The sequence below is a fragment of the Geotrypetes seraphini genome, chromosome 1 (genome assembly GCF_902459505.1).
Source record: "Geotrypetes seraphini chromosome 1, aGeoSer1.1, whole genome shotgun sequence".
NCBI classification, from domain to species: Eukaryota; Metazoa; Chordata; class Amphibia; order Gymnophiona; family Dermophiidae; genus Geotrypetes; species Geotrypetes seraphini.
In genome coordinates, this window is record NC_047084.1 from 4,353,149 (window position 1) to 4,379,088 (window position 25,940).

At 41.9% G+C, this 25,940-nt stretch overlaps 1 protein-coding gene across 3 annotated transcripts in view; it reads left to right on the plus strand.

The window, feature by feature from the left end:
* The window catches only part of TTC37 (tetratricopeptide repeat domain 37), a 238,848-nt gene that overhangs the window by 203,659 nt on the left and 9,249 nt on the right, over positions 1 to 25,940 (plus strand). For all 3 annotated transcript variants that reach the window (XM_033917115.1, XM_033917275.1, XM_033917201.1), the window contains exons 35-39: positions 5,118 to 5,246; positions 12,791 to 12,915; positions 19,214 to 19,372; positions 21,179 to 21,331; positions 22,091 to 22,221. In XM_033917115.1, the coding sequence (XP_033773006.1) occupies positions 5,118 to 5,246; positions 12,791 to 12,915; positions 19,214 to 19,372; positions 21,179 to 21,331; positions 22,091 to 22,221 (697 nt within the window). The remainder of the gene's footprint in view (positions 1 to 5,117; positions 5,247 to 12,790; positions 12,916 to 19,213; positions 19,373 to 21,178; positions 21,332 to 22,090; positions 22,222 to 25,940) is intronic.

A 25,940-nucleotide genomic window follows, 5' to 3' on the forward strand; every position in this document is an offset into this window, starting at 1 on the left:
TTGCTTTAGTATCTTTACAAAGACCAATTGTGGAGGGAGGGGTAAATTTTCCAAATTTTTATAGGTACCATCAAGCCTATATTCTAAGACAGGGTATGTATTGGATCCTCCCAGATCTCATGGAGAATGTACCAGATTGGCTATATCTAGAATGGCGGCTCCTGTTCCCACTACATCCAGAACATCTAATTAGTATAAACATGCCAAGAAGATATAAGGATAACAGAATTTTATTGGATACTTGGAAGACGTTAAGATATGTTAGTAATCTATCACCAGAACCAATTGCTAAATCATTAAATCAATCAATTTGGGTAAACTCCAGGATCAAGATTGGCGGATACAAAATCGTCTGGAAACAATGGCTAATTGCAGGTATACGAACATTGAATGATGTTATTTCAGAAGGAGCAATGCTTAGTTTTTCACAATTGCAACATAAATTTGGATTAAATAAAACACAATATTTTAAATGGTTGCAATTGAAGCAAGCTATTCAGGCAGGGTTCCCTGAATGGAAAGCTCTTAATACTCAATATAGTCTGCAGGTTCTATGTTTCCAGGCGGATTTTTTGGGTCACCAAGCCGCAAAATGGTATAAATTGTTAAATGGATTTTTAAACAAAAAAAAGAAAACTGGACTTAGGGATATTTGGAGTATTAAGATTGGTCAGACAATTTCTGAATCTCAATGGCCACGATTTTGGTCCTGGAGATTAAGATCTACAAAGTCAGCATCTATGAGTCAAACTTGGTTGTTTTTGTTACATAGAACTTTATGGACCCCTACGCTAGATAGTACTAGATCTAATAGATGCTGCCATTGCAGAGTAGAAGTCGGGACATTAGATCACTTAATTTTTTTTTGTCCCTGTATAAATGCATTTTGGAAACTAATTTGGCCCCAAATTAATGAATTACTAGAAAATCATGTAGGACTCTCATATGATACTATACTATTTGGTACAGCAATGAGAACTCAGAGTCCGATTTCAGCAAACAATAACAAACTATTATTAATATTGACAGGGGTCGCCATGCAACAAATAACTCAAAATTGGAAGGACTACACCAAATTAAATTTTACATTTTGGTGGAATTCAGTCATATATACAAAATGGAAAAAACAATAGCATTACAACAGGGAAATATTCATAATTTTAAGAAAATTTGGGAACCATTGACTCGATATTCCAATGATCAGGTTTCATAGCACATTAGTAATGGATATATTAGATTGGGGAAGGGTGGGAATGTATATTATATGGATTTAAGAAATGAAGAAAGGGGAGGGTTATATTTTATGTGATAAGATGAATTACTTGTAATCACAATTTTTCATGTATTAATTGAAGTTTATGTAAAATTAAATTATTGTAAGAATGAAAAATCTAATATAATAAAATGGTAGGACGCGCATGCGCACTAAAAAAATCGTGTTCCCTGATCCCATCGCGGAAACACAATTGCGCATGCGCGGGTTTTACGTCACCGCACTCTGTTCCTCCTCCACCATGCCACGCCAGCCATGCCCGCCACCGGCCTCGAGCTCCTGGGGGCCCCATGTCCGGTACCGGCCTCGAGCCGCCCGGCCGGTGCTGAGGCCCCGCCTCCCGCTTCCGCCCTACACGCTCTTCAATTCCTCCAGGCAGTGGCAGACCAAACAGGACCCGATCGGACACCAGGGTTCTACACACTCGCGGAACCCAAACTAATGTTCACAAAGAATTAATTTTTAAGTTCAGCAGACCCCAAGGTAATGTTGTGGCCGAAGTTATTTTTTAAGTTCTAAGCCGCTGTACAAACCCCCCCCCCCCAACTGGAGATCGCCGCTCACACCAGCTCCCACTGTGCAAACCCCCCCCCAACTGGAGATCGCCGCTCTCACCCCCCTCACCTCCCCAACTGGAGATCGCCGCTCTCACCCGCTCCCACTGTGCAACCCCCCCCCATGGGAGGATGCGCCGCAGCAAAGTGCTGCACAGGTACTGGAGGGGGAGAGACATATCGCTTCTGCACCGGTACAAACATCCCTCCAGCATTCGCACTCGCTGCACGTTAAACAGGCTGCTTCGGGCTTTCTCCTGCAGTTGAGTCCCTTTGCTGCGTCACTGATTACGTCATCAATGACGCAACAGAGAGCCTCAACGGCAGAAGAAAGCCTGTTTAACGTGCAGCGACTGCCAACGCTGGAGGGAGGTTTGATATTAAAGTCTTGCTAGGAGGGTCGCAGAGTTAGCGGGGGTTGAGCTGGGAGGGGAGAGAAGCGTCTGCCTCGGGTGCTTCAGGCAGCAGCAGCGTTTACAATTCGCTGCTGTTGCTGGCTTCAGGCCTTCCTCTCTGGCCGGTCCTGCCTACTTCCTGTTTTCATGAAGACAGGACCGGCCAGAGAGAAAGACCTGAAGCCAGCAACAGCAATGAATTGTGAATGCTGCTGCTGCCCAATGAAGTAGTTAAATGAGGAAAGGGAGCAGAGGGGGAGAGAATGGCTTGGAGGGAAGGAGGAAGGTATGCCAGACAAAGGCAAAAGGAAGGAGGAGATGGAGAGAGGCCATATGGGAGAGAAAAAGAGAGATAGAAAGAGAAGAGAGGGCAGTGAAAGGAAGGGGCAACATAGAGGGTGAACAGTATTCTAGCACCCGTTAATGTAACGGGCTTAAAGACTAGTTTATAAATAAAATATTAAAAAAAAAAAAAAAAGAAAATGCCAGAGATCCTCTTTTTGCCCATTTCCATATATATTTCTAACCATTTTCTTATCTGCTTGTTATAACTAGCTAGAAAGCTCTTTGTTCAAGCCACTGCTCAGGATTTAAGATATGTGCATCAATCTTTAAGCCAGGCCTGCACAACTCAAAAAATGATCCAGGACCGAAACGAAGTCAGAAAATGTAGCAAGGGCCGCAGGTAGTGCGCAGACGTTGTCGTGAGGACATCATGCGCATCATCAAGTTGACATCCGCACATGCATAGAGGCCTTCCAGACGGGCCCTGAGACGCCACTAGAGGGTGCCAGCAGGGAAGAGGGCAGGAGAAGAGAAGCACTGGTAGTGGCTGATTGCCTACAGCAGTGTTTCTCAACTACTTCAAGCTAAGTACCCCCAACCACAGACCTCTCAAGCTCTGCTCTAAACCCACCCAAGCTGTGTTCCAGATCTTGCCCCCTTTACTAATTGTAATGCAATTTTTTCCTTTCATTTTCATATACACACAATACACACAGCAGATATAAATTCTCAAAACTGACACATTTCGAGCACTAAATTGAAAATAAAATCATTTTTCCTACCTTTATTGTCTGGTGATTTAATTAGTTTCTGGTTGGAATTCCTTCTGACTGTGCATCCAACGTTTCTTTCACAATCCAGCCCCAGCCCCTTTGAGTCCAAGTCTCTATCCCTTTTCCCTCTGCTTACCCTCCCCAGATCCAGTGTCAGTTCTCCTTTGTACCTACCACCACCTTTGTTCCAGGTCTCCCTCTTCTGTTATGATCTTCCATCTATCTCTCTGTTCTTCCTCACGGTCTCTCCCACTCTGTCTGTACCTCCCATAGTCCAGCATCTGCATCCTGTCTTTCCCCTTTGGTCAGTCTTCTGCTTACACCCCCACCTCCTCAGCATTTGTTCTCCTTTCTTCCAGGTCTTTCTCTGCTTCTCTCTTTTTCCTTCCTTCCTCCTTCCCTAGTCTAGAATCTTTCCACCTCTCTGCAGTCTCTCTGTCTTCCCTATATACACCCCCAAGTCCAACATCTGCCCCCCTTTTCTGCCTCCCCTTTGTTTCAGGTTTCTCCCACTCTCTATCTTCCTTCTGCTAACATTTTGAGTCCTCCCACCTTTGATCCAGGTCTTTCTGTCTCTCTCACTCTCTTTGTCTTCCCCCTCCCCAGGGCCTGGCATCTTTCTCTTCAGTTCGGGGTGTTTCCCCTCTCTACCTTCTCTAATCCAGCATCTGCCCTGTGTTTCCCTGTCTTCAAGTCTATTTTCCTGCCCCTCCTCAAGGCCCTTTTCTGTCTCTCTCTCACCGCCTGCCCCTCCTCACTTTTATGCCTCTCTCTCTTCCCCCCCCCCCCAATGTACAGATCCAGCGTCCCACCGGGGCTTTACCTCTGCTGCTGTCGTCTTCCGTGGTCCGCCGCTAAGCTAATTACGGCAGCATGCAGAGCAAACCTAGCAGGCTGCCATTGGCCTCCGAACCACGTTCCCTCTGCCGCGGTCCCATCCCTCCTCTGACATCAGGGGTAGGACCGCGGCAGAGAGAACGTGTTCAGAGACTGACAGACACCTGCTAGGTTTGCTCTGCAGGCTGCCGTAATTAGCTTGTTGGTCCTCAAAAGCAGCAGCCGCGGCGCTTTTAAAGGTGAGACTAGGAGAGAAGAGCAGGAGAGCGGAGTGAGAGCCAGGCTGCAGTGAGAGCCATTTTGGGCCGCATGTGGCCCGGGGGCCGTATATTGTACAGGGCTTCTTTAAGCTGTTGCCATATGTCTCCAGGAAGAGTTAAAAATCAGATATACTACTTGAGTCTAATGTGCTTCTCAGCAGGTAGATTGGAATGTGACTGAGGGACAGTTTTAAAAAAAATCTGGCAGTTTTCTCCCATTATTTTCATTTTTTCTTTCCAGCTTAATTGAAATCAGGCTTGGGATCTAGCCCCATGAGTCTTCAGTTATTTGCAATACCTAAAGATATTTTTCTATATTTTAGATTCTAAATCCCTCAAAACATACTCAGGTCCTTGCTGTGACCATCCTGGTCCAGAAGACACTTAGCCTAACTCCCTTTAGAATCTTATAATCATGGATCCTGACTGCAGCCATCCAGACATAACTTCCATGCAATGACTACAACATTTTCCCCACCCCCACATCCCTGTAGTACTGTGAATGCTGCCTTTTCAGCACCCTCAGCTTGACACATAGGGAAAAAGTAAGTTCCTGGGAATTGAACCAGGGTCCCACACATGGTTGTGCACAGCATTTAATATCTGAGCCATCAGGTCACTCTACTTGTGAAGCACAAAGAGAGCATGGCTAGTATGGCCACATTTTACAAGAAAATAAGATGTTGCTGATATATATTTGATGTACTGATTTATATTTGCATATGTTCTGTCTACTACAGATGATCCTGCTGTTTGGGCAGGATTGCTGGCAGCCTGTCACACTGAAAACACAGTTTCTTACCTAAGGAATAATATCCCCAAGAGGACAGGTCTTGAAATGGCATTTGTCACTGCAGTTTCAGAAACGAGTAAGTAGCCATACACCCTTATGCTTGACTGCTTTTATCAAAGAGAATAATCACTTTTTTTTTCATCTTATTGAGCCTGCTTTGGGAATATTATAAGGCTTAGATGGGTTAACATCAGGTAGCTGTCATTAAAGTTGTAAACTTATTCCCCAATCACATCATCTGGCAAATATCTTTCTGGTCCCCTTGCCTTTGATCAAAAATACAACAAAAAAGCTGAATTGTGCATTGACAAGGACACGGTGAGCGAGGCGCAAAATCTGTACATCCCCAGATTCAGAAAGGGGAGCAAAAAGAGTCGAATAAAGGACCCGATATGGATGACTAAAATAGTGAAGGAAGCGATAAGTAATAAGAAAAATTCATTAAGGAGATGGAAAAAGGACAAAACTGAAGGAAACTGGATAGAGCACAGGAAGTATCAAAAAGAATGTCACCGTGTGGTTCGAAAAGCCAAAAGAGAGTATGAAGAGAAGTTAGCCAGGGAGACTCGTAATTTCAAACCGTTCTTCAGATATGTTAAAGGGAAACAGCCAGCTAGGGAGGAGGTGGGACCGCTGAATGATGGAGTCAGGAAGGGAGTAGTGAAGGAGGAGAAAGAAGTCGCGGAAAGACTGAACATGTTCTTTTCGTCTGTATTTACAAACGAAGACACAACCAACATACCGGAACCTGAGCAATTTTTCAATGGAAATCAAGCAGAAAAATTAACATTCATGGAAGTGAGCCTTGAAGATGTGCGCAGGCAGATAGATAAACTAAAAATAGACAAATCTCCAGGTCCGGACGGAATCCATCCAAGGGTTCTGAAGGAACTAAAGGAGGAGATAGCAGAACTACTGCAGCAAATATGCAATCTATCCCTGAAAACAGGCGTGACCCCGAGGATTGGAAGACGGCCAACATCACGCCCATCTTTAAAAAGGGATCAAGAGGTGACCCGGGAAACTACAGACCGGTGAGTCTGACCTCGGTTCCCGGAAAAATGGCGGAAGCACTGATAAAAGAAAACATCGATGATCACTTGGAAAGAAACAAACTTCTGATAACCAGCCAACATGGTTTCTGCAGGGGGAGATCGTGCCTAACCAACTTACTACACTTCTTTGAAGGAATTAACAAACAGATGGTCAGAGGTGACCCCATAGACATCATATACCTTGATTTCCAAAAAGCCTTTGATAAGGTGCCCCATGAACGATTACTCCGGAAACTGAAGAACCATGGGGTGAACGGAGACGTATATAGATGGATCAGAAACTGGTTGGCAGGTAGGAAACAAAGGGTAGGGTTGAAGGAACACTACTCTGACTGGAGGAGGGTCACGAGTGGTGTTCTGCAGGGCTCGGTGCTCGAGCCTCTGTTATTTAATATATTCATAAATGATCTAGAAACAGGGACGAAGTGTGAGATAATAAAATTTGCAGATGACACCAAACTATTTAGGGAAGCTTGGACTAAAGAGGACTGTGAGGAATTGCAAAGGGACTTGAACAAACTAGGAGAATGGGCGACAAAATGGCAAATGAAGTTCAACATTGAGAAATGTAAAGTATTGCATGTGGGAAGCAGAAACCCGAGGTACAACTATACGATGGGAGGGATATTATTGAATGAGAGTACCCAAGAGAGGGACTTGGGGGTAATGGTGGACAGGTCAATGAAGCCGACTGCACAGTGTGCAGCGGCCGCTAAGAGAACGAATAGAATGCTAGGTATAATCAAGAAGGGTATTACAGCCAGGACGAAAGAAGTTATCCTGCCGCTGTATCGGGCGATGGTGCGCCCACACCTGGAATACTGTGTCCAGTTTTGGTCGCCATACCTTAAGAAGGATATGGCTTTACTCGAGAGAGTTCAGAGAAGAGCGACACGCCTGATAAAAGGGATGGAAAACCTTTCATACGCTGAGAGATTGGAGAAACTGGGTCTATTTTCCCTGGAGAAGAGGAGACTTAGAGGGGATATGATAGAGACTTATAAGATCATGAGGGGCATAGAGAGAGTAGAGAGGGACAGATTCTTCAAACTTTCAAAAAATAAAAGAACAAGAGGCCATTCGGAAAAGTTGAAAGGGGACAGATTCAATACAAATGCCAGGAAGTTCTTCTTTACCCAACGTGTGGTGGACACTTGGAATGCGCTTCCAGAGGACGTTATAGGGCAGAATACAGTACTGGGATTTAAGAGAGGATTGGACATTTTCCTGCTGGAAAAGGGAATAGAAGGGTATAAATAGAGGATTACTGCTCAGGTCCTGGACCTGTTGGGCCGCCACGTGAGCGGACTGCTGGGCAAGATGGACCTCAGGTCTGACCCAGCAGAGGCATTGCTTATGTTCTTATGACATGATAGATGCTCGGCTGGGGTTGGTGTGCATAAGAAATCTCAACATATCCCTGCTATCTCAACATATCCCTTCTATCAAAATGTTGGAATTTCTGGAAAACAAGAGTGTTGCTTCATAGGGGCATAGTGGGAACAAAAATACTAGCACCTTAAGCAATTTTGAATGCAAGATATATCGAAGAGGAACCACAATGCTGTAAAATCATGACAAAAATTAAAATCCTGCTTACCCCACTTCTGCAAACTTGCAACATGTTAGACCCAAGAGTATTTTGAACTGGTTGGTGTGTTTTATTTTCTCATCTTCTCCGCGCTTTCAACTTAAAAATGACAGTCTGTAACGGGGAGGGTGGGAAGGGGTGTGATATAGTGCCAAGTTTAATGAAAGTCCATTTGTGGTTCTACCTACCTACTTCTGTTATCCCACCGTGAAGCTATAGAATGACAGTGTTTGGCCATTGACCACAGATCACAATTCCTCTTCCAAACACAGCATGCAAGCATCCTGGCTTTATCAAGTAAGTGCTGTGTAGTGATCAGTATGTAAGCATCTCAAAAACAGAATCTGATATCATTTTGGAGAAACATTGCAAAATCTTGCAGGGCCAACTTTTTTCCTGCATTAGAAAGGAGAGATGGGCCGCACTTATACTACAATAAATATTATATGATAAAAATGGAACATAATTGATGAAAAACAACACATTTATGAGAATTGTTTTTAGTCCTTTTACATTTCATAGGATAAAATGTTAATGAACATGTTTACCGATGAAAGTGAATTTTTTAATTAATTTACTGCTTTTTAATTAATCCACTGTTTCCTTCATAGATCATTTGGCAACTATATTTAATTACAATAGAAGATGTCAGATAAAGACCATTTGACTCATCCAGTCTGTCTGGTTGCTACTGCCTGTAGAACTTTTGCTAAGGATAGTTCACAGCTGTCAACTAGACAAGTCTGACCACTTATTAGAGATTGTTCTTCCTCTGTTTTTCTTTCTGCTCCTAGCTTAGAAGTCTAGTCAGTCTACAGCCCAGTGCCTCGCTTCCATTTCATGCTGGATAACTTTGCTTGATCTCCTTGGAACTCATGACAATGCGTGTACATCAAATTTTAAATAAAACTTGAAACTTTGTCTTCTCTCCTTTTTGACCCTCTTTCCATCCAAACTTTGGGGAGTAATTGCCAAACTATGATGAAATATGGCATTTTATCATAGCATATTTACTGTGGGAGTCACTGACCTGTGGTATCTCAGTACTATAGGTCAGTGGCTACTGCAGTAATGAAATAATGAGATTTGTGGGTGGATATTTTGCTTTCGCCCTTCCCAAAGACACCATTACTTCTGAAGGGCCAATAGTAAAAAAAAAACCCTGAAATTCCTAAATTTGTGCCCTGTTTTCAAGTTTCAGTTATATTGGAGACTTGATACACCATCCATTTAGAAATCTTTCAGAGTAGTTTATAATAATAAAACCCTAGAGCACGCATGCACTGTTGAAACATCTTGATTCCTGGCGCCGTGAGGTGTGCCTCCGTGCCAAATTCGATTTTCAAATATGGAGGCAGGCCAGAACATGGAGAAACTCCCCCCTCGCCGTCACTCACTGCCAGAGTGCCGCCTCACTGCTGCCGCTGATTTGAAGGGGGAGGGCACAGGCGCACCTGCCAGCATCTTCTTCTCACCCTCCTCCCTCTTACCTGCTCACCCGCCCGCTGTGGCTCCTCTCTCGAACGGGCCGGGGACCACGGGCGGGCGGGCGGCCCGCAGACAGGAGGCTGCCAAAACGCACGAAGCTTCCCCCGGGGGGGGGGGAGGGAACGGCAAGCGACGGCGAGGAGGGAGTCAGAGCAGGCCGCAGAGGCTGTCGGTGCCTGCAGTCTGCGGCGGCTTCAGGCGGATGTCGGTGGAGGACTTCAGGCAGATGTTGGTGGAGGTAAGGGTTGCTGCTGGACATGGGAAGAGGTGCTGATGGACGGGGGGGGGGGAGGAAAAAAAGGAAGGGAGGCCTACTACTGGACAGGGGGAGTAGAAAAGAGGTGCTGCTGGACAGGGGGGCAGGAAAAGGAAGGGAGGCCTACTGCTGGACAGGGGGGACAGAAAAGAGGTACTGCTGGATAGGGGAAGAGGTGCTGATGGACCGGGGGGGGGCAAAAAAAGGAAGGGAGGCCTACTGCTGGACAGGGGGAGTAGAAAAGAGGTGCTGATGGACAGTATGGGCAGAAAAAGGAAGGGAGGCCTACTGCTGAACAAGGGGAGCAGGAAAGAGGTGCTGCTGGACAGGGGGGAGTTAAAACAAAAGGAGAAGGGCTGCTGCTGGATAAGGGGAGCAGTGAAGGGGTGGTGGTGGACACAGGGGAAGAAAAAGGAAGGGAGAATGGACAGGGGGAGCAGGCAAGGGGTGGTGGTAGACAGCCGAGGAAAAAGAAAGACAGAAAGAAAGAAATACAGAAATAGGCTAAGGAGAGAGAGAGAAAGAAATAAATACAGACACACACACATTTTCTAGCACCCGTTAATGTAACGAGCTTAAAGACTAGTAATTCAAATAATACAGAAGGGGACAAGTTAAGTACAGAAGAGAAATACGTTGGTAGATAGGAAAGAGTAGGAGAGAGGTTTTGTGAGACAAACCCAGATACTGTACCTTCTAATGTGCTTACTTGGATTTGGGGGGGAGGGGAAGGACCAGTGGTCCAGAGGGGAGCTAATTAGCTGATTGCATCACTAAAAGGAGTTCCTTCAGTCCAGACTTAAATTTATTATAGGAACTTTTCAAGCAAATATGTTGGGAAAGGGAATTCCATGGAGAAGAGGCTGTTAAACTGAAAATTTGTGACAGAAAGACAGAACCAAAGAAAATTAACATCTTCATAGCTGTCTTCTCCAACTACTGTAACTTCCAAATCGCTCCCGACAGAGTTTTACCTCTTAGTTGGGCTATATCAGGAGAATGAAAATGCTGATTTCATACAACACTAAGGGCTCCTTTTACTAAGGTGCGCTAGTGTTTTTAGCGCATGATAAACCCGCATTACGCAGCTAAAACTAATGCCAGCTCATTGCTGGCGTTAAGATTTAGCGCGTGCTATTCTGCGCATTAAAGCCCTAACGCAGCTTTGTAAAAGTAGCCCTAAGATCACAGCAAAGTAAATTTCAGAAATGATTATACAGATAGTAATTTAAGTGGTCATGTACCTATGCTGCCACACAGTTGTTCATGCTCCTTGTTTTGTCCCATTCATAATTTGGGTGTTCCCATTTATAAAATGGATGTTCATTCTGGATGTCGCAAGCACCTGAATATCCATTTCTTATCTATTTTAGAACTGTGGATGTATGTCACCCATACTTAGCCTAAGTTTTCAGCTGAAAATTCATCTTAATTTAGGAGCTTAATAGTTATAACTTTAGGCATGCTGTTCATTTGTTTGGATTTACAATTCTAATTTACAAGCCTACTGCTGAATATCAGTGTTAGCCACCTAACTCTCCTATTTTTCCCACCATAAATCTGCCCTATTGCCACCCACTTTGTGACTAAATTTAGGAGTTTAGCAAAATTTTGAATATAAAATTATTCTCTCAGCCCTAGTAAATTTTCAGAGGCTAATTTATGAGCATAACTTCTAGGAGCATAAATCTTTTGCATATCAGGCATGAAGTGTTTTTGGCATCTCCTGAGCCTACTTGAAGGAATTGTTGGTATAGGGGGTTGCAGGACAAGAGCAGTACGCAGTTGCCTAGGTCTCTGTTGGTGCCAGGTTCAAAATGGTGCCCATGACCCCAGTTGATAGTGTCACAGTACTACCATTAGGGGCCATGTTGTCTTTTGCCTTTATATGACAACTGTTGGCATTATTCCTGGATATTCAGTGTTGGGCCATGTCCAGGCTTTGGCACTGACTATCCAGTTTTGTGGAGCTGGCTGATACATAACCGATTAATATTCAGAGCTTTATTTACTAGCCATGTTAACCGCATATATAGGACCTCATAAAAGGCAGTCCTGTCTTTATGCCATAACCCATGGCCAGTTAAATTTTGAATATTAACCGGCTATGAGTTAGCTACCTACTACTGTTAATTATTTCTAGAGTGCTACCAGAGGTACGCAGCTCTGTACAGTCACAAAGGAGACAGTCCCTACTCGAATGAGCTTACAATCTAAGCAATCAAGATAGAGAAATAGGATGTCAGGGTAGGGGTTACAGGTGGAGGGGATGGTTAAATTGCTGGTTGGAGTAGTGAGTAGAGGGGAGTAGGGTTATGAGTTTAAGGCTGTCTCCTAAAGGTGGGGTTTCAGCCTTGTATTTTTGAACATGGAAAGGGGCTTGATGGACAGACCCAGGTAGTTTATTCCAGGCATACTTACATCTCATTATTATGTAACGTGTGTGGTCCATTAAAATAATTTGCATTGCAGTAAAATAATGGTGTGATTTTTGCCATTTAAATCCACTTTAAGGGGAAAAAATTATGCATTAATTTATTTATACCTGATAGCAACTATCACCCTTAATTGGATGTCCGGGTTCCATCTTTTCTTTTACTATGCTGCTCTTTCATCTGCTGTTACCATTAGCTTCTTTTGTCACTGTTTTACTTACTACTATGCATAGTTCTCTAGATATTATAGGCATTTTCAAAACAAATGATTAAAATAGAAATCATGTTCCAATAAAAACTGTACCAAATTGGTCTTTTTTAAAATTCTTTATTCATTTTACATCTTACAACAAGTGTATCAGAAAATATAATTTGAACTTATACAATATCACTTGATTAGCTTTCATATACAACTTAAATTATAATATTTAAACCCATCCTCCCATCCCTACTATTTCATATATCATATAATATATTATATAATCTTTCTATTAATCTAAACATTTAATCAGATCAGAAATCCCTCCCTCCCCCTCCCTCATTTTACAATTGTACCAATAAGGGAAAAATGATATTTACTCATCACAATATTCTATTAATGGACCCCAAACCAAACCAAACCAAATTGGTCTTAATTTTCATATCAAAATTGTTATTGTTTACTGACTAAGAGTACTTAATGGAACTTCAGGCTTAAATCAGTATTCCTGTTCTCCAAAAGTGCTGGAAAGGCTTTTTTCACATGATTTTGAGATTGTGCTTCTCTAGATTAAAAATGCCTTTTCAAATTTCCAGGTAAAGAAAAGGTCCATCTTCCAATGAGCTATACCCAGGCTCTAGAGAACTGGTCTCTGTGCCAGGCTGTGACTGGTTTAAATGATGCAGGTAGAAACTCAGAAGCAGAGACCCTCTCCACAAAGGTACGGATGACTCTGGAATTGCAAGGTGCTTCACACAGATAATTGGTTTCTTTCTGAACAGTATACACTGAAACTGTATAAAACTCAGGAAGACTGTTCATTTCAAAACTCACACATTGGTCCTTATTTTCAGAAAGTGATGATTGCACAGCTCGTTGAATTAGTCCAGTACTTGCACATCAAACAAACATATAATTGTAAGAGGTTTCAGGAGGACATTCTTGGAGTAGGTAACTGTGCACTGATAGGCAGTTCAAGGAAGTTCCTGCAATGTCAATTGCCCAGATAAACAGGAGTGCAAGGCCCAAATTATGATTGATAGAAAAAATATTTATTTTCTATATTTTCTTACCTAATAAGTTATAGGAATATGCAAAATAATTTTACACATTTCATTTCCTGGTAGTGGTTTCCCACACTCCCCCAAGTTAGAAAGCTAAACAGTGACCTTAGAGAAAATATTTGCTAATGTTGTTGTTTTGGTTTCCTTTTCCTAGTTCATAGTAAAACTTTAAGATTTCAGCATTTAACTTTAAAAAAATGAGATTATGATAACATGAGGAAAATGGTAAAAGAAGACACTTAGAGAAGCAGCTGCACAGGTCAAAAATGTACATCAGGCATGGATGTTGTTCAAAAATATCATCCTGGAAGCCCAGACTACATATATTCCATGTATTAGAATGGGAGGAAGGAAGACCAAACAACAGTCATCATGGTTAACGAGTGAAGTAGAGGAAGCCATTAGAGCTTAAAATGAATCCGCCAGTGGCTCCTCCTCCGCCTGTCCGGCTCAATGACTCGCTGCTGGTTCTTCCCCCGGTTCCGGTGGGAGTACGTTTGCAGGAATTTTACTGGGGATAGACTGAGATCACAAAAGATCAGTGGGTCCTAGAGGTGATTCGGGATGTTTATGCTGTAGAGTTTTCCTGTACCTTGCCAGATCATTTTCTCTCTTCTCCTTGTCAGGCAGCTTTGATGAAACAGGCATTTCGTCAGATGCTGCAAAGGTTGCTGGATCTCAAAGCGGTAGTCCCTGTGCCTCCTCAGAAGTTTTGTACCGGCAGGCACTCCATTTACTTTGTGATGCCCAAGAAGGAGAGATCTTTTTGGCTCATTTTGGATCTGAAAGGTCCAAAATGAGGGCACTCCGGTTCCGTCTTTTCAACCTGGGGAATTTCTCACTTCTCTGGATCTGAAGGGGGTCTGCCTGCATTCAGGCTTCCCATCACTGACAGAATAGAAACAGTTCATAGAAAAGCTACCAAAATGCTATAGGAATCACACCAAAACACTGTAGGTTCAATATTCAGTCAGTGTACATGTTTAACTTCATGGGTTAACAAGAGAAATCATCTTGTTTTAAATTTCATGGGCAGTTTATTAATTATAGAAGAAGAACAAAACAGGGGAAACAAAACCACAAACTCAAAAGCACAGACTCGACATGTACATGTTTCGGCCCAATTCCACCCTTATTCTGTGCAGTTTATTAATTATCCCAGGACAAGCAGGTATCATATTCTCAACATATGGGTGACGTCAACCACGGAGCCCTGATGCAGACTTGCTTAAAGAACTTTTGGAAAGTTTGCAACTGCCGCACCGCGCATGCGCGAGTGTCTTCCCGTCCAACGTAGGGCATGTCTCCTCAGTGTCTGCTCAGTTCTAAGTTTTCCACGGGGCTGAGAAGCCCTTGTTTCAAGGCTCTGCACTAGAATTAGTTCTTTATGTGTCTTCTCATCGCCACGTCTCGTGTTTCTTTCGTATTTTCACAGTCGCTGCGGTGTACATGTGTAATTTAAATAAAAAAATTTGTTGGCCATGTCATGGCGGGGCCTGTTCCGTGGCCTCAGCCTGCGGGCTTTGATTTAGCTGCGGCCGTTTCCATTCCATGTCCCAGCCAATTACAAGGTTCAAGTGTAGCCGGTGTCAACATGCGATCTCTATCACTGACCCACATAAGTGTTGTGTTCAGTGTATAGGACCTGACCATCGTCTGGAATCATGCGTTCATTGTGGTACACTTCAAAATCGAGCCCTTAAACGTTGTTGAGTTCAGATCGGAAAAATTTTCCGAGCCATGGATCATCTTCCAAAAACCTCGACTCCGACCTCAATCTCGACTCTGCCAAAGTCTTCTATGGGAATAAAGCTTCAACCTTGACCTCACTGAAACCTCCCTCAATGGGGAAATCAGCAAAATCGTCCCCGGAAGGGCCACTCTCCTCAGTGTCTCCCTCAGGTAAGCTATTGAAGCCAACCCTTCAGGAGTCCCAACACATTCCAGTAGCGAGCTCTATAGGACCCGGTGCTTCGAAGCTTTCCAAGAAGCATGTATCCAAGTCGAGGAAGCACTCGTCCTCAAGATCATTTTCCTCGCAGTCTATAGCCTCCCATCGTGCAAACCGTGAGCCCTCCATTTCAGGTGGAAAACAACTGTTAAAGCGAATATGCAAAAAGGGGGACTCACTGTCACTAATACCATGGAATTTACATGCCCACTGCCAGACCCTATGTAATGGTAAACAAAGAACGCAAAGCATCAGATTAGAGAGCTGAGTGGAAGAAACAGAGTAGAAATAGGCACTGAAATATTCCCTCTGAAAACAGACAAGTTCCAAAGGTGTGTTAGTAAAATCAGTAGTGCCTTGGAAAAAATCATTTATATGTCACATGCCACATCCAATTGTTAAGCAACGAAGATTCAACAAGCCTAAACCCCCTTTGTAATAGGGTCTCACCGCCCGGGAATATGAGAGCCGGGCACGACGGCCCTTCCAAAGAAAATGTTGAATTAAACGGATAATTTTGGTATCATCTCGATTTAGTAAATACAGGGGAAGAACTTGGAAAACATAAAGCCAGGTTGGAATCGCGATCATGTTAAGAAGACCAACTCTGCCCATGAGAGAGAAGGGGATAGGCGTGCCACAAACGTAATTTGATGGACAATGAAAGTAACAACGGATCCACATTAAGAGAATATAAGGTGGAAAGATCAGATGGAATAATCACACCTAAATATTTAAAGGAAGAAGCGGCCCACTGTAAGGGTGAAAGGGCCTACCCACTGTTGGCGAACGGAAGGATGAGAAAGCAAAGCAACTGATTTGTCTAAATTAATAGTGAGACTTGAATAAAATCCATACTCAGCTATAAGGTCCAGGGCTACAGTAAGTGAGCAAACCGGATTCATAAGAGTGAGCAATAGTCTGCGAAAGCCAAAGTTTTGAGTTCCTGACCCGCTATTCGTATCCCACTAACCTCATCAAACTGCCGGAGAGTACACAGTAAAGATTCCAGTGTGAGAATAAAGAGCAAAGGAGAAAGGGGGCGGATTGGGAAAGAGGCAGAAAAGGTCCCATTAAACATGAGAGAGGCCATAGGACTAGCATAAAGAGAGCAAAGGGCGGCACTGTAAAACCCATAGATGACCAAATAATCTAACGTATGAAATAAAAAGGACCAAGAGACATTATCAAATGCCTTGGCTGCATCAAGGCTCACAAATAAAGCCAGAACCTCTGTGTGTTGAGAATGGGCGAGGGCCAACAGAATCTTGCGCATATTTAGTACAGATTGCCTCCCCGGGACAAAGCTCCCATGGATCAAAGTAGGAATGTAAGGAATAAGTCTATCCGCCAGAATATAAGAGAGAAATTTAAGATCAACATTGATCAATGAGATTGTCTATAAGAACCAGGGAGATCAGCTGGTTTGCCAGGTTTAAGTAGCAGAGCTATCGAAGCTTCGTTGGCAAAACACGGAAAGGCACCCTTCTGAACAGCTGTGGCATAATATGCTAGCAATGGACCACAAATTTGAGTCTCTAGCAAATGATAAAACTCCCCCCAAAACACATCCAGGCTGGGATCAGTGCCAACTTTAGTGGACTTTATTGCCCTTTGCAACTCAACCGTCTGTAAGGTCCTATTTGGATAACCAATGTCAGCCTCCTGCAGATGCGGTATCCCTGACGAAGCTAAGTAGTCATTCACTAAATCAGCTGGAGATGGGGGTCACCATACTGAGAAGCAAAGTGATTATGCAAGACACGAGCTATATCTTCTGTTTGGGAGACCACTGCACTCCCAGGAGAGCGCAGGGCTAATTGATACCCATTCTTGCCTGAATGGGTATCAATTATTTTGGTTAACAACCTTCCAGACTTATTGCCATGGCGCTGAAAATGATACTTACGATAGGAGGACAATTTTTGGTTATGTGAGTGGAGCAGTGTATTGAGTGCTGTCTGAGAAGTTAAATAATGTTCCCATGTAGCTACCGACGGGCAGGCCATATGTGCCGCTTGGCCACCCGCAAGGCTCGCTCCAAGGTAATAATTGCTTTGTTGAGCCTCTGAACTCCAGCACAAGTATACACTATATGACCCCATTAAACAAACTTGGCAGTCTCCTAGAACAGAAATGGGTCATCCTGATGCTGAGAATTATGAAGCACATAATCCTCCCATTGATCTGATACAAATTTTTTGAAATCAGGATCATGACTTAAATAGGCAGGAAAACGCCAGTGGCTCTAATCAGTTGTGGCAACTATGATTTTATATTTGAAAAATAAAAAGTACTACAAAGTAGGATGTTGATAACTCTAAAATGTAATTGGATGACTTTCTCATTCTGAACATATGAGGGCTGTTCAAAAAGTATCAGACCTTTATTCATTAAAAATACTCGTATTTAGATACAACAATCTTATACTAATCTCCTTCAAAGTAGTCCCCTTGGGCTGCCACACACTTCTTCCAACGGTTCTGCCACTGTCGGAAGCAGCGCTGGAACGCCTCTTTTGAGATTGCTCGCAACTGTTCCATCACATTCTGTATGTTGTCTTCTCTTGATTGAAATCTGGTCTCTTTCAGGGTATTTTCAGCTTGTGGAAAAGCCAGAAGTCACACGGAGCCATGTCGGGAGAGTAAGGGAGCCTGAGGAATCACAGGTGTGTTGTGTTTGGCCAGGAAACTCCGTATCAAATGTGAAGAATGGGCAGGGGTGTTATCGTGATGGAGCTGCCAATTGCCCGCTGCCCACAGGTGTGGCCATTTGCGTCTCACAGCATTGCAAAGGCGACGCAGAACTTCTTGGTAGTACCCCTTGTTGATGGTTGTGCCATGTGGTGCGTACTTGTGATGAACCACACCACTGGAGTAAAAGATGATGGTCAGCATGACTTTGTCATTGCTGCGGACCTGCCTTGCTTTTTTGGCCTCGGGGATGTTGAATGCTTCCATTGGGATGACATCAACTTGGTTTTTGGGTCATACCCATAAACCCTGGACTCATCGCACCCTGGACTCATCACCAGTGATCACTGTGCTGATGAGGAAGTTGGGATCACTGTTCACAGTCTCCAGCATGTCTTGTGTGATTTCCAAACAGAGTTGCTTCTGCTCGATCGTTAGCAGCTTTGGCACGAACTTCGCTGAAATTCTCCTGAAGCCCAAATCCGCAGTCAAAATGGAATGAACGGATCTAACGCTGATGCTCGGCTCTGCGAGTTCTCTGATCATGATTCAACGATCCTGCATCACCAGGGTCCTCACTTGGTCAATGACGATCTCATTTCTGAATGTTGAGGGCCTACCAGAACGTGCTTCACTCTCCACTGATGTGCAGTCATCTCTGAAGCAGTTGTACCACTCCTTTATCTGTGTGGTGCCTATTGCTTCATCCCCGAAGGCCTGTTGAATTTTGAGGATCATTTCCACTTGGGAATCGCCAAGCTTTACACAAAATTTAATGCAGTAGAATTGTTCAACTTTTTCTGTCATTTTGTCAAAAATGAAAATCGGACGGCGCTCACTTACACTTCCTCACTCATCAGTGGTCTGCCAGCGACTGACAGCTTCTGTAGTCGGGGAAAAAATTCAAGCATGCACATTAGGATCGCCTACATATATACACCAAACCACGCCTCCCTAACTTTATTTGCTTACACAAGAAAAATTAAGGTCTGATACTTTTTGAACAGCCCTCGTATTAATATTGTGCAGCATTTATTTCACAATCAAGTGAGAAACAGCAAAATGATTTTTAAAAGAGAAAAAAATAGCCCTTGGTTATTTAGTGTGAAAAATATGGTGTTTTCAGATCTCTGAAATGGTTATTCATTTTTATTCTAAAGCAGGCCATCCTGATAGTAATTGATTGATAAGATTCTGAGTTATCAATAGCTTAGCTCACAGACACAAAGGGGAAGAACTTTTTAGCTGTAATTGTACCCAAATAATAGAAGGGCAGGAATTTTTAAATTTTCACTTATGTTGCTTTTCCAGGGCTTAAAAAGTTGCTCTGATCAGTCAACTCTGCTCTTGCTCCTGAGACAAGTTCAGTGTAAACAGCTCCTGCAGTCAGGTGAACAACTTCCGGAAGCCATCTTGGAAGAACTGAAGAAAACAGTTGCATCTAATTCCACTTCATTAGTAGCTTGGATTGTAAGTCCCTCTTTTCTCCTCGACTCTTTCTTGTTCCCTTCATCTAATGCAGTCAACCCAGTGCTTAAGGCATCCCTCGCCAGTCAGGTTTTCAGGATATGCACAATGAATGTGCATGAGATAGATTTGCATACATTGCCTCTTTTGTATGAAAATCCACTTTTGAGAGGCTTTACTCCTGGCAGCGTTTCTCGGCGATTTCAACACACAGGCACTTGTTGTTATCTTCATTTTTTTGCAGTATATTTTATACCTTATTTACCATGGACCCCTGAAGAAGGCGTGTTGTCCGAAACACGGACCGTGTTGGGTCTCTTGGTTGGTAAAAAGGTTCTTATATCACTGTATTTTAAGTTTGATACAATAAATTTTTGCCTGCATCGTGTACATTGTCTGCAGTTTTTGTTTGGTTTTCCTGCAGATTCTGTTGGACTCCTTTTGTTGCTCTGAGATAGATTTGCATACATTGCCTCTTTTGTATGAAAATCCATTTTATTCATATTCAATGTGGCTATCCTGAAAATCTAACTGGCTGGGTGTGTCCATAGGACTGGGTTGAGACCACTAAACAGAATTACATTTTGGTCAGAAATAGGCCAAATAAGTATAAATAAGAACTATAAAAAGTGCTAAATTTAAAAATCTAGCTAGAAGTCTACAGCATTTGTTGATATTTTTCTTTTACAATTTATGTGTGGATTTTTCTTCCTTCTAAAACTCAGGGACTTTATGCAATTTTGTGCATATATTTACACCTTCTCTTAGTGCATATTAGTTTCATGGGTTCTTTGCCTGCATACATGTGTAAATATTGACACCCCCCCTCCCCAATCCCACCCCCAAGAACACCTCCTTTCAGTCTAGGTAAGCTGTGCACATAGGCTTTTTTGCAGATTTTCCCTGAAGACTGGGAGAACAGTTTTCTAAAAGCCTATTTTTGAATATTAAGAGGGCACTTTTATAACATGCCTCCTTATTTTAGTTGTACCAATGTCATGCACTGAGCACCATTTCTATATAGCAGCACCTGTTCACCAAGAAGCTATTCTAGAATACTAGCATAAACCCAGACTGGTTTTCCTAAATTTAGGTATGACCATTTATGCCACATCAATGGTAGGCATAAAGGGTGCATCTAATTGAAAGTACTTAAGATACAAGGGCAATTCTATAACTTGGCCCCAAGATTCAGGCACCACAATTTCCTCATTTAAGAAAAATTTATGACAAGTTTTCCTCTAAGTTGCTTTTACAATACTTGCTTCTTGTGCTTGACACAAAAGGTACTTGTATTGGTGGCATCTGATTCTAACTGCAGTAGTTGTGTAACTGAATCACCTATACTCCTTTCCTTCTCTCTTTATAACTACAGCTTGTCCTGTTTGTTTCTATTTTATTTAAACTTATTAAATTTGTAATCATTTCATCAAAAAAGTAAGCTCATATTTCTTCTGAAAATTATCATGTAATAGGCCAAAGATAGTAACATTTAAATACATTTTGTGTGAATCAGCATAAAAATTTTCCAAAGGTGATACATATGAGTTTTTCAGATCACTACTTTCAGAGGTGTAACCTGTGTGCTCTCAAAGTTGCATGTATAGTGTCATTTTTGGTTACTTGTTACACGGGTCAAATACATAGTAACAGTAAATGACAGCAGATAAAGACCTGAACGGTCCATTCACCTTTAAAAGAATTCAGTTTCCTCCAAACCTACTAGGACATTGCACTACAATTATAGAGGCACAATTGACCTTAAATGGACAATTGATTGACATTTCCTAATTTCTTGCTTTGTTTCAGTGGCTGGCAGAGGTATACCAATCCCAAGGAATGATGGTTGCTGCCGAAATGTGTTATAGAAAAAGCCTACAGATAGCATCACAGCAGAGTAACTGGAATGGAAAGTTATCCAGTCTCCTTCGGCTAGCTATGCTTGCTCTTAAAATTTGTTTGGTAAGGTAACTTTTTAAAGCCACTAAAGAAGGCGTCAATGAACCTTCAAAAAGGACTGGTTGGAAGCAGGAGGAATGCCATTTGTTTCATTAATAAGCAAGCAATCAGAAAAGTAGAATTACAGTTTCTGAGGGTTCCTGAAGCTCTTCTCTGACTTAGCTCTGCAGTGCTGGGATGGTTAAGTAAATTAGGGTGCTGCAGAGCCAATTCAGTTCATGCTAGTACCTCTATGATTCATCATATATAGGGGATTTCTCTTAAGATGAACAGATTCTCTAGTTGTTGGGTTACTGCTTTCTGAGTTCTTATAGAGCTTAGAGAGAGGCCCAAATCTTCAGGAGTGTACGCTCAGACTGAGCCAGGCATAAAATGTCTTGTGTGCAGGCTGGAGGGTAACCATAAGTCAGGATCTGCACTCAAATAAACAAAAGCCCTGATCAGGATCCTGCCCATGGAAAGTGCTGGGGTGGGAATTGGAATTTAAGCTTATGATGAAGCAAGATCCACAACTATAGTAGGAAAGGGCTGCAGATCTTTACTAGGAATCAACAAGGCTGAAGCAATGTCTGAAAGTACACCAGAACTGCAGATGTAGATCATCCATTGCAGGTATTTGGGAATGTAAATTGACTTCTAGTCTTATTTTTCTAAGGCTATTCATGTATCAGTAGCACAATGAAAATGTTATATGTTTAATATCATACTCATTCCCCATTGGTGAAAGTATAATATTGCATACTATATTTTGCTTCACTATAGGTTAAAGTTTCAAGCGATCACTGGCCAGCGCTAGTTCAAGAGGCAACAACAGAAGCTCTGAAGATTTCATTTTGTCCGCTTGCTGTTCTCCTTCAAGGATTGCTACAGTTCAGTGTAAAAATGGGAGCAAGGTAGGATGTTCTGTCATGTTCTTTCCAAGTATAGCATTTGCTACTGTAGATAATAGAATGCTTGTAAATTCTGTTTCTTTCTGAAGATGGAAGAACATATATGAAACATTCTAATGCGATTATTGTCTGAGATAGGGTTAGATCAAAAAGTATTGAATTGGTTTAGAGGATTTTTAACATTACGATCTTACCATGCATATGTTGATGGTTATTCATCTTTTGTGTGGAGATCATTGTGTGGGGTGCCACAAGGCTCTCCTTTGTCTCCTCTTCTTCTACACTAAGGAAACTTAAGCTAACAAACCTAGAATCCATTTTTACTTATGCAGATGACATTTTTATATTACTAGAAGTGGATCCAACTTTGATTGATCTGACAGCAAACAAACGCATGTATATCTAGGCTCCAAAACTGGACCACCTATGTTCAGATGAAGCTCGATGCAAAAAAAAACTAAGTTATTAAGGTTTGGCCCTAATATAGGTCTTCTTGACAACTGGAGATTCTTTAAACATCAAGTATTCTTCTAAGATATTAGCTTTTCTGTTGGATTCCTCACTCTCCCTTCAATGTCAAGCTAATACTCTTTCTAAGAAATGCTTTTTTAGTCTTCGTATGTTAATAAAAGTTTGTCATCTATTTTACCAACAACATTTTATAATATTGGTACAATCAGATTACTGCAATTCTCTTTATGTCTTTTTAAGTAAGGGAAATTAAAAAGATTACAATTCAGAATACGGCAGCTAAATTGATTTTTGGTAAAAAGAAATATGATCATGTGTCTCCTCTTTTAAAAGCACTTCACTGGCTTCCAGTCCATCTCAAAATTCAATTTAAATGTGCAAGTATTAGATTTAAAATTTTGCATGGAATTTTTGCACCTTTGGCTTCCATTTCTTTGAATTCTTTACGGTCTATAAAATCAAGAAAGCATCTGAAGTTGTATAAGATGTCTTTTCCTTATCTTAAAAGAATAAAATCTCTGGGTTATATTTCTCGATCTTTTTCATATGTTTTTACATCTATTTGGAATGAACTTCTTGCTAAGATTAGAATTCTTCCATTTCTTCCAATCTTTAGAAAATCTTTAAAAACATGTCTTTTTAATTATTCTTATTGAGGATGTAGATTATGTTACAATGACTTTATTAGAACCGCTAATTAGATCTGATCCTTTTATTTCATCAAGTATCTTCATGTAAATCGAGTCCAGCTTCTAACTTAGAAGATGAACCGGTATATAAATGATTAGATTAGAATATCAAAGTGGTAAATCTGGATTTCTAAAATGAAGTTGCTGTCTTCTAAACAGAGAATGTTCCATGCCAGTATCTAAATGCATCATCTGGCAGAATTTATGGACCTGTGGCTTTCAGAAGAGCTATGCAGGAAAAGCCTCTGTTGCCAATCAGCTTATTTGTGCTGGTCTCACTCAGCATCTCGACATGGTTAACTTCTGCTTTAGAAAGATCTGTCTCATGGTCCAGGCCTGAGTCAGCCTAGTAACACCTGCATTCCGGAAAACTGTCTTCATTCCACTGAGATCTTTTTAGGAAATCACCTAATTCAACATGCTTTTTCTTTGCCTTGTGAGCAGGAAGAAAAATGTTAAGTTTGTATTGAGAGGACTTCTGGTTTCAATTGTTTTCAACAGCCACTTAGAGTACGAGTTTTTCAGCTTTGAGGTCCTGGCAGATAGTGTTGCTTAGCCATTACAGGGCCTAAACTACAAGATGCTTGTAGATGAAAGAATAGTCAGAGTGACCAGATTTTTCATTAGCCACTCCCTTCCGTGCTTCCATCTTTTATTCATTATGTTCTCATTTAGATGATGGTGCTTTTTTCCTCCCCTCCCCACCCCACCCGATGACCAATGCTGCTATTTTCCACCCCACCCCCAATGTCCAGCCTACTGTCCTCCATCCCCGCTCCGACGACCAGCACTGCTATCCACCTTGATGACTTTCATTGCTATCTTCCTCCTCCCACCTCAATGACCGGCACTCCCATCCTCCACTACCCACCCCCCACCCCAGACCGACATCACACTTACAGTTCCAGGACTCAGGAAACCAACGCTATGTGCTAGGCTGGTGAAGGGCCTTGAGCGTCTGTGTGCTCAAGGCCTGCTGGCTCCCACCCTCTACGGGATTCTTGAAGGGGGTCCAGCAAGCCTTGAGTATGTGCAGATGCTCAAGGTCCTTCACCAGCACAGAGCATTGGCTTCCTGAGTCCCAGAACTGTAAATGCGATGTCGGTCTGGGGAAGGGGGAGCAGGCAGTGAAGGACAAAAGTGCCTCAGCCACTGTTCTTCGATTCTCCAGCGCCGTCGTGGCAGAGTCCAAAAACTTCTATGTAGCAAAAAAAAAACCATGTTTGTCTCATAGATGCTGACGCTGTATACCTCATCCTCCAAGTCCAAATTCGTGGCCATTGAGATGCAGAAATCTGCGGCTTTAACTCTGCTGCTTTAACTCAATGCTCCAAATGTCTCTAAGTCTAGTTTTTGGGTTTTTATTCAGAAAGCCAGATATTAATTTATACCACTGAGCAGCATGATGCCCTAGGAAATCTGTCTGGAAGCATAGGACCTGCAAGCTATAATGATTTTTTAGATTTCGCTAATCAGGGAACCCCTTCTGAATGGCTTGCTTTAACTGCAGTACAAAAAGAAATGGGAATGAACAATGAACACTCCACTGAAGATCACTGATGTAAAACCAACTTGTTTATTTCATAAAAGGACACAAGCAGAAGCTGTGGACCCGACACAGTACTATGTTTTGACATCTGAGGAACGTCTGCATCAGGGGTCACTAAACATAAAAATATAACACAACATATTAAAACACATCATATAAAAATTAAAAATTTTTTAAAAAAAATTTTCTAAGCCATACAAGTAAATGAATACCAGAGGCCAATCAAGTAAATAAATAAATACATATAAATATAATGAATGACACAAACAAAATATATGATAATGTTTATGCAAATACCTAAAAATGAAACCAAACCTGTGGTGTATATATATGTTCACAGATGGCATGTCTGGGATAAAACAAAGCTGTGTAGTAAAAATATGGAAATAGGACCATCAAAATACCATATTTCATCAGGAGAAAAACTAAAAATCTACAGCATAACATAATATTTACATAAGACAATAAAAGAGCACAAAACATGTAGCTGCGTAAACAAACTTCAAAAACTATTTGATTGAAAGAACAAGCTTTGTAACAAGCTAGCAACCATACAGGATGTTAATGCAGAAAATCTCAAGTGTATCACTACATAACTAATAAAATAGCAACTTTATAGAATGTTAATACAGAGAATCTCGAGTGTAACATTTCATGCATTGTAAAACCTGAACTGAAGAAAGAGGAAGGTGAGTGCAAAGAGAGATATGAAAAGCCACAGGTAAGGAGAAAAAATAGAAAAGAAAAAAAGGGGCTGAGAGAAAAGAAGGGAGAAAGAAAGAAAAAAGAAAGGGAGGAAGAGGGAAGAAAAACCACACCAAAGGAAAATAAGCCAAAAGAACACAGAAGAAAATCAAAGGACAACAAAGAAGGAAACAATTCCGTCAGCATAACTGTAAGGGGAAACCCAAAATGCTAAAAGTGACACCAACAAGGTTAATGATACAGCAAAAACTATTGAAAAAAAACAGAACACCAACCCAAAAGGAAAATATGTAGAACTATATGAAAGA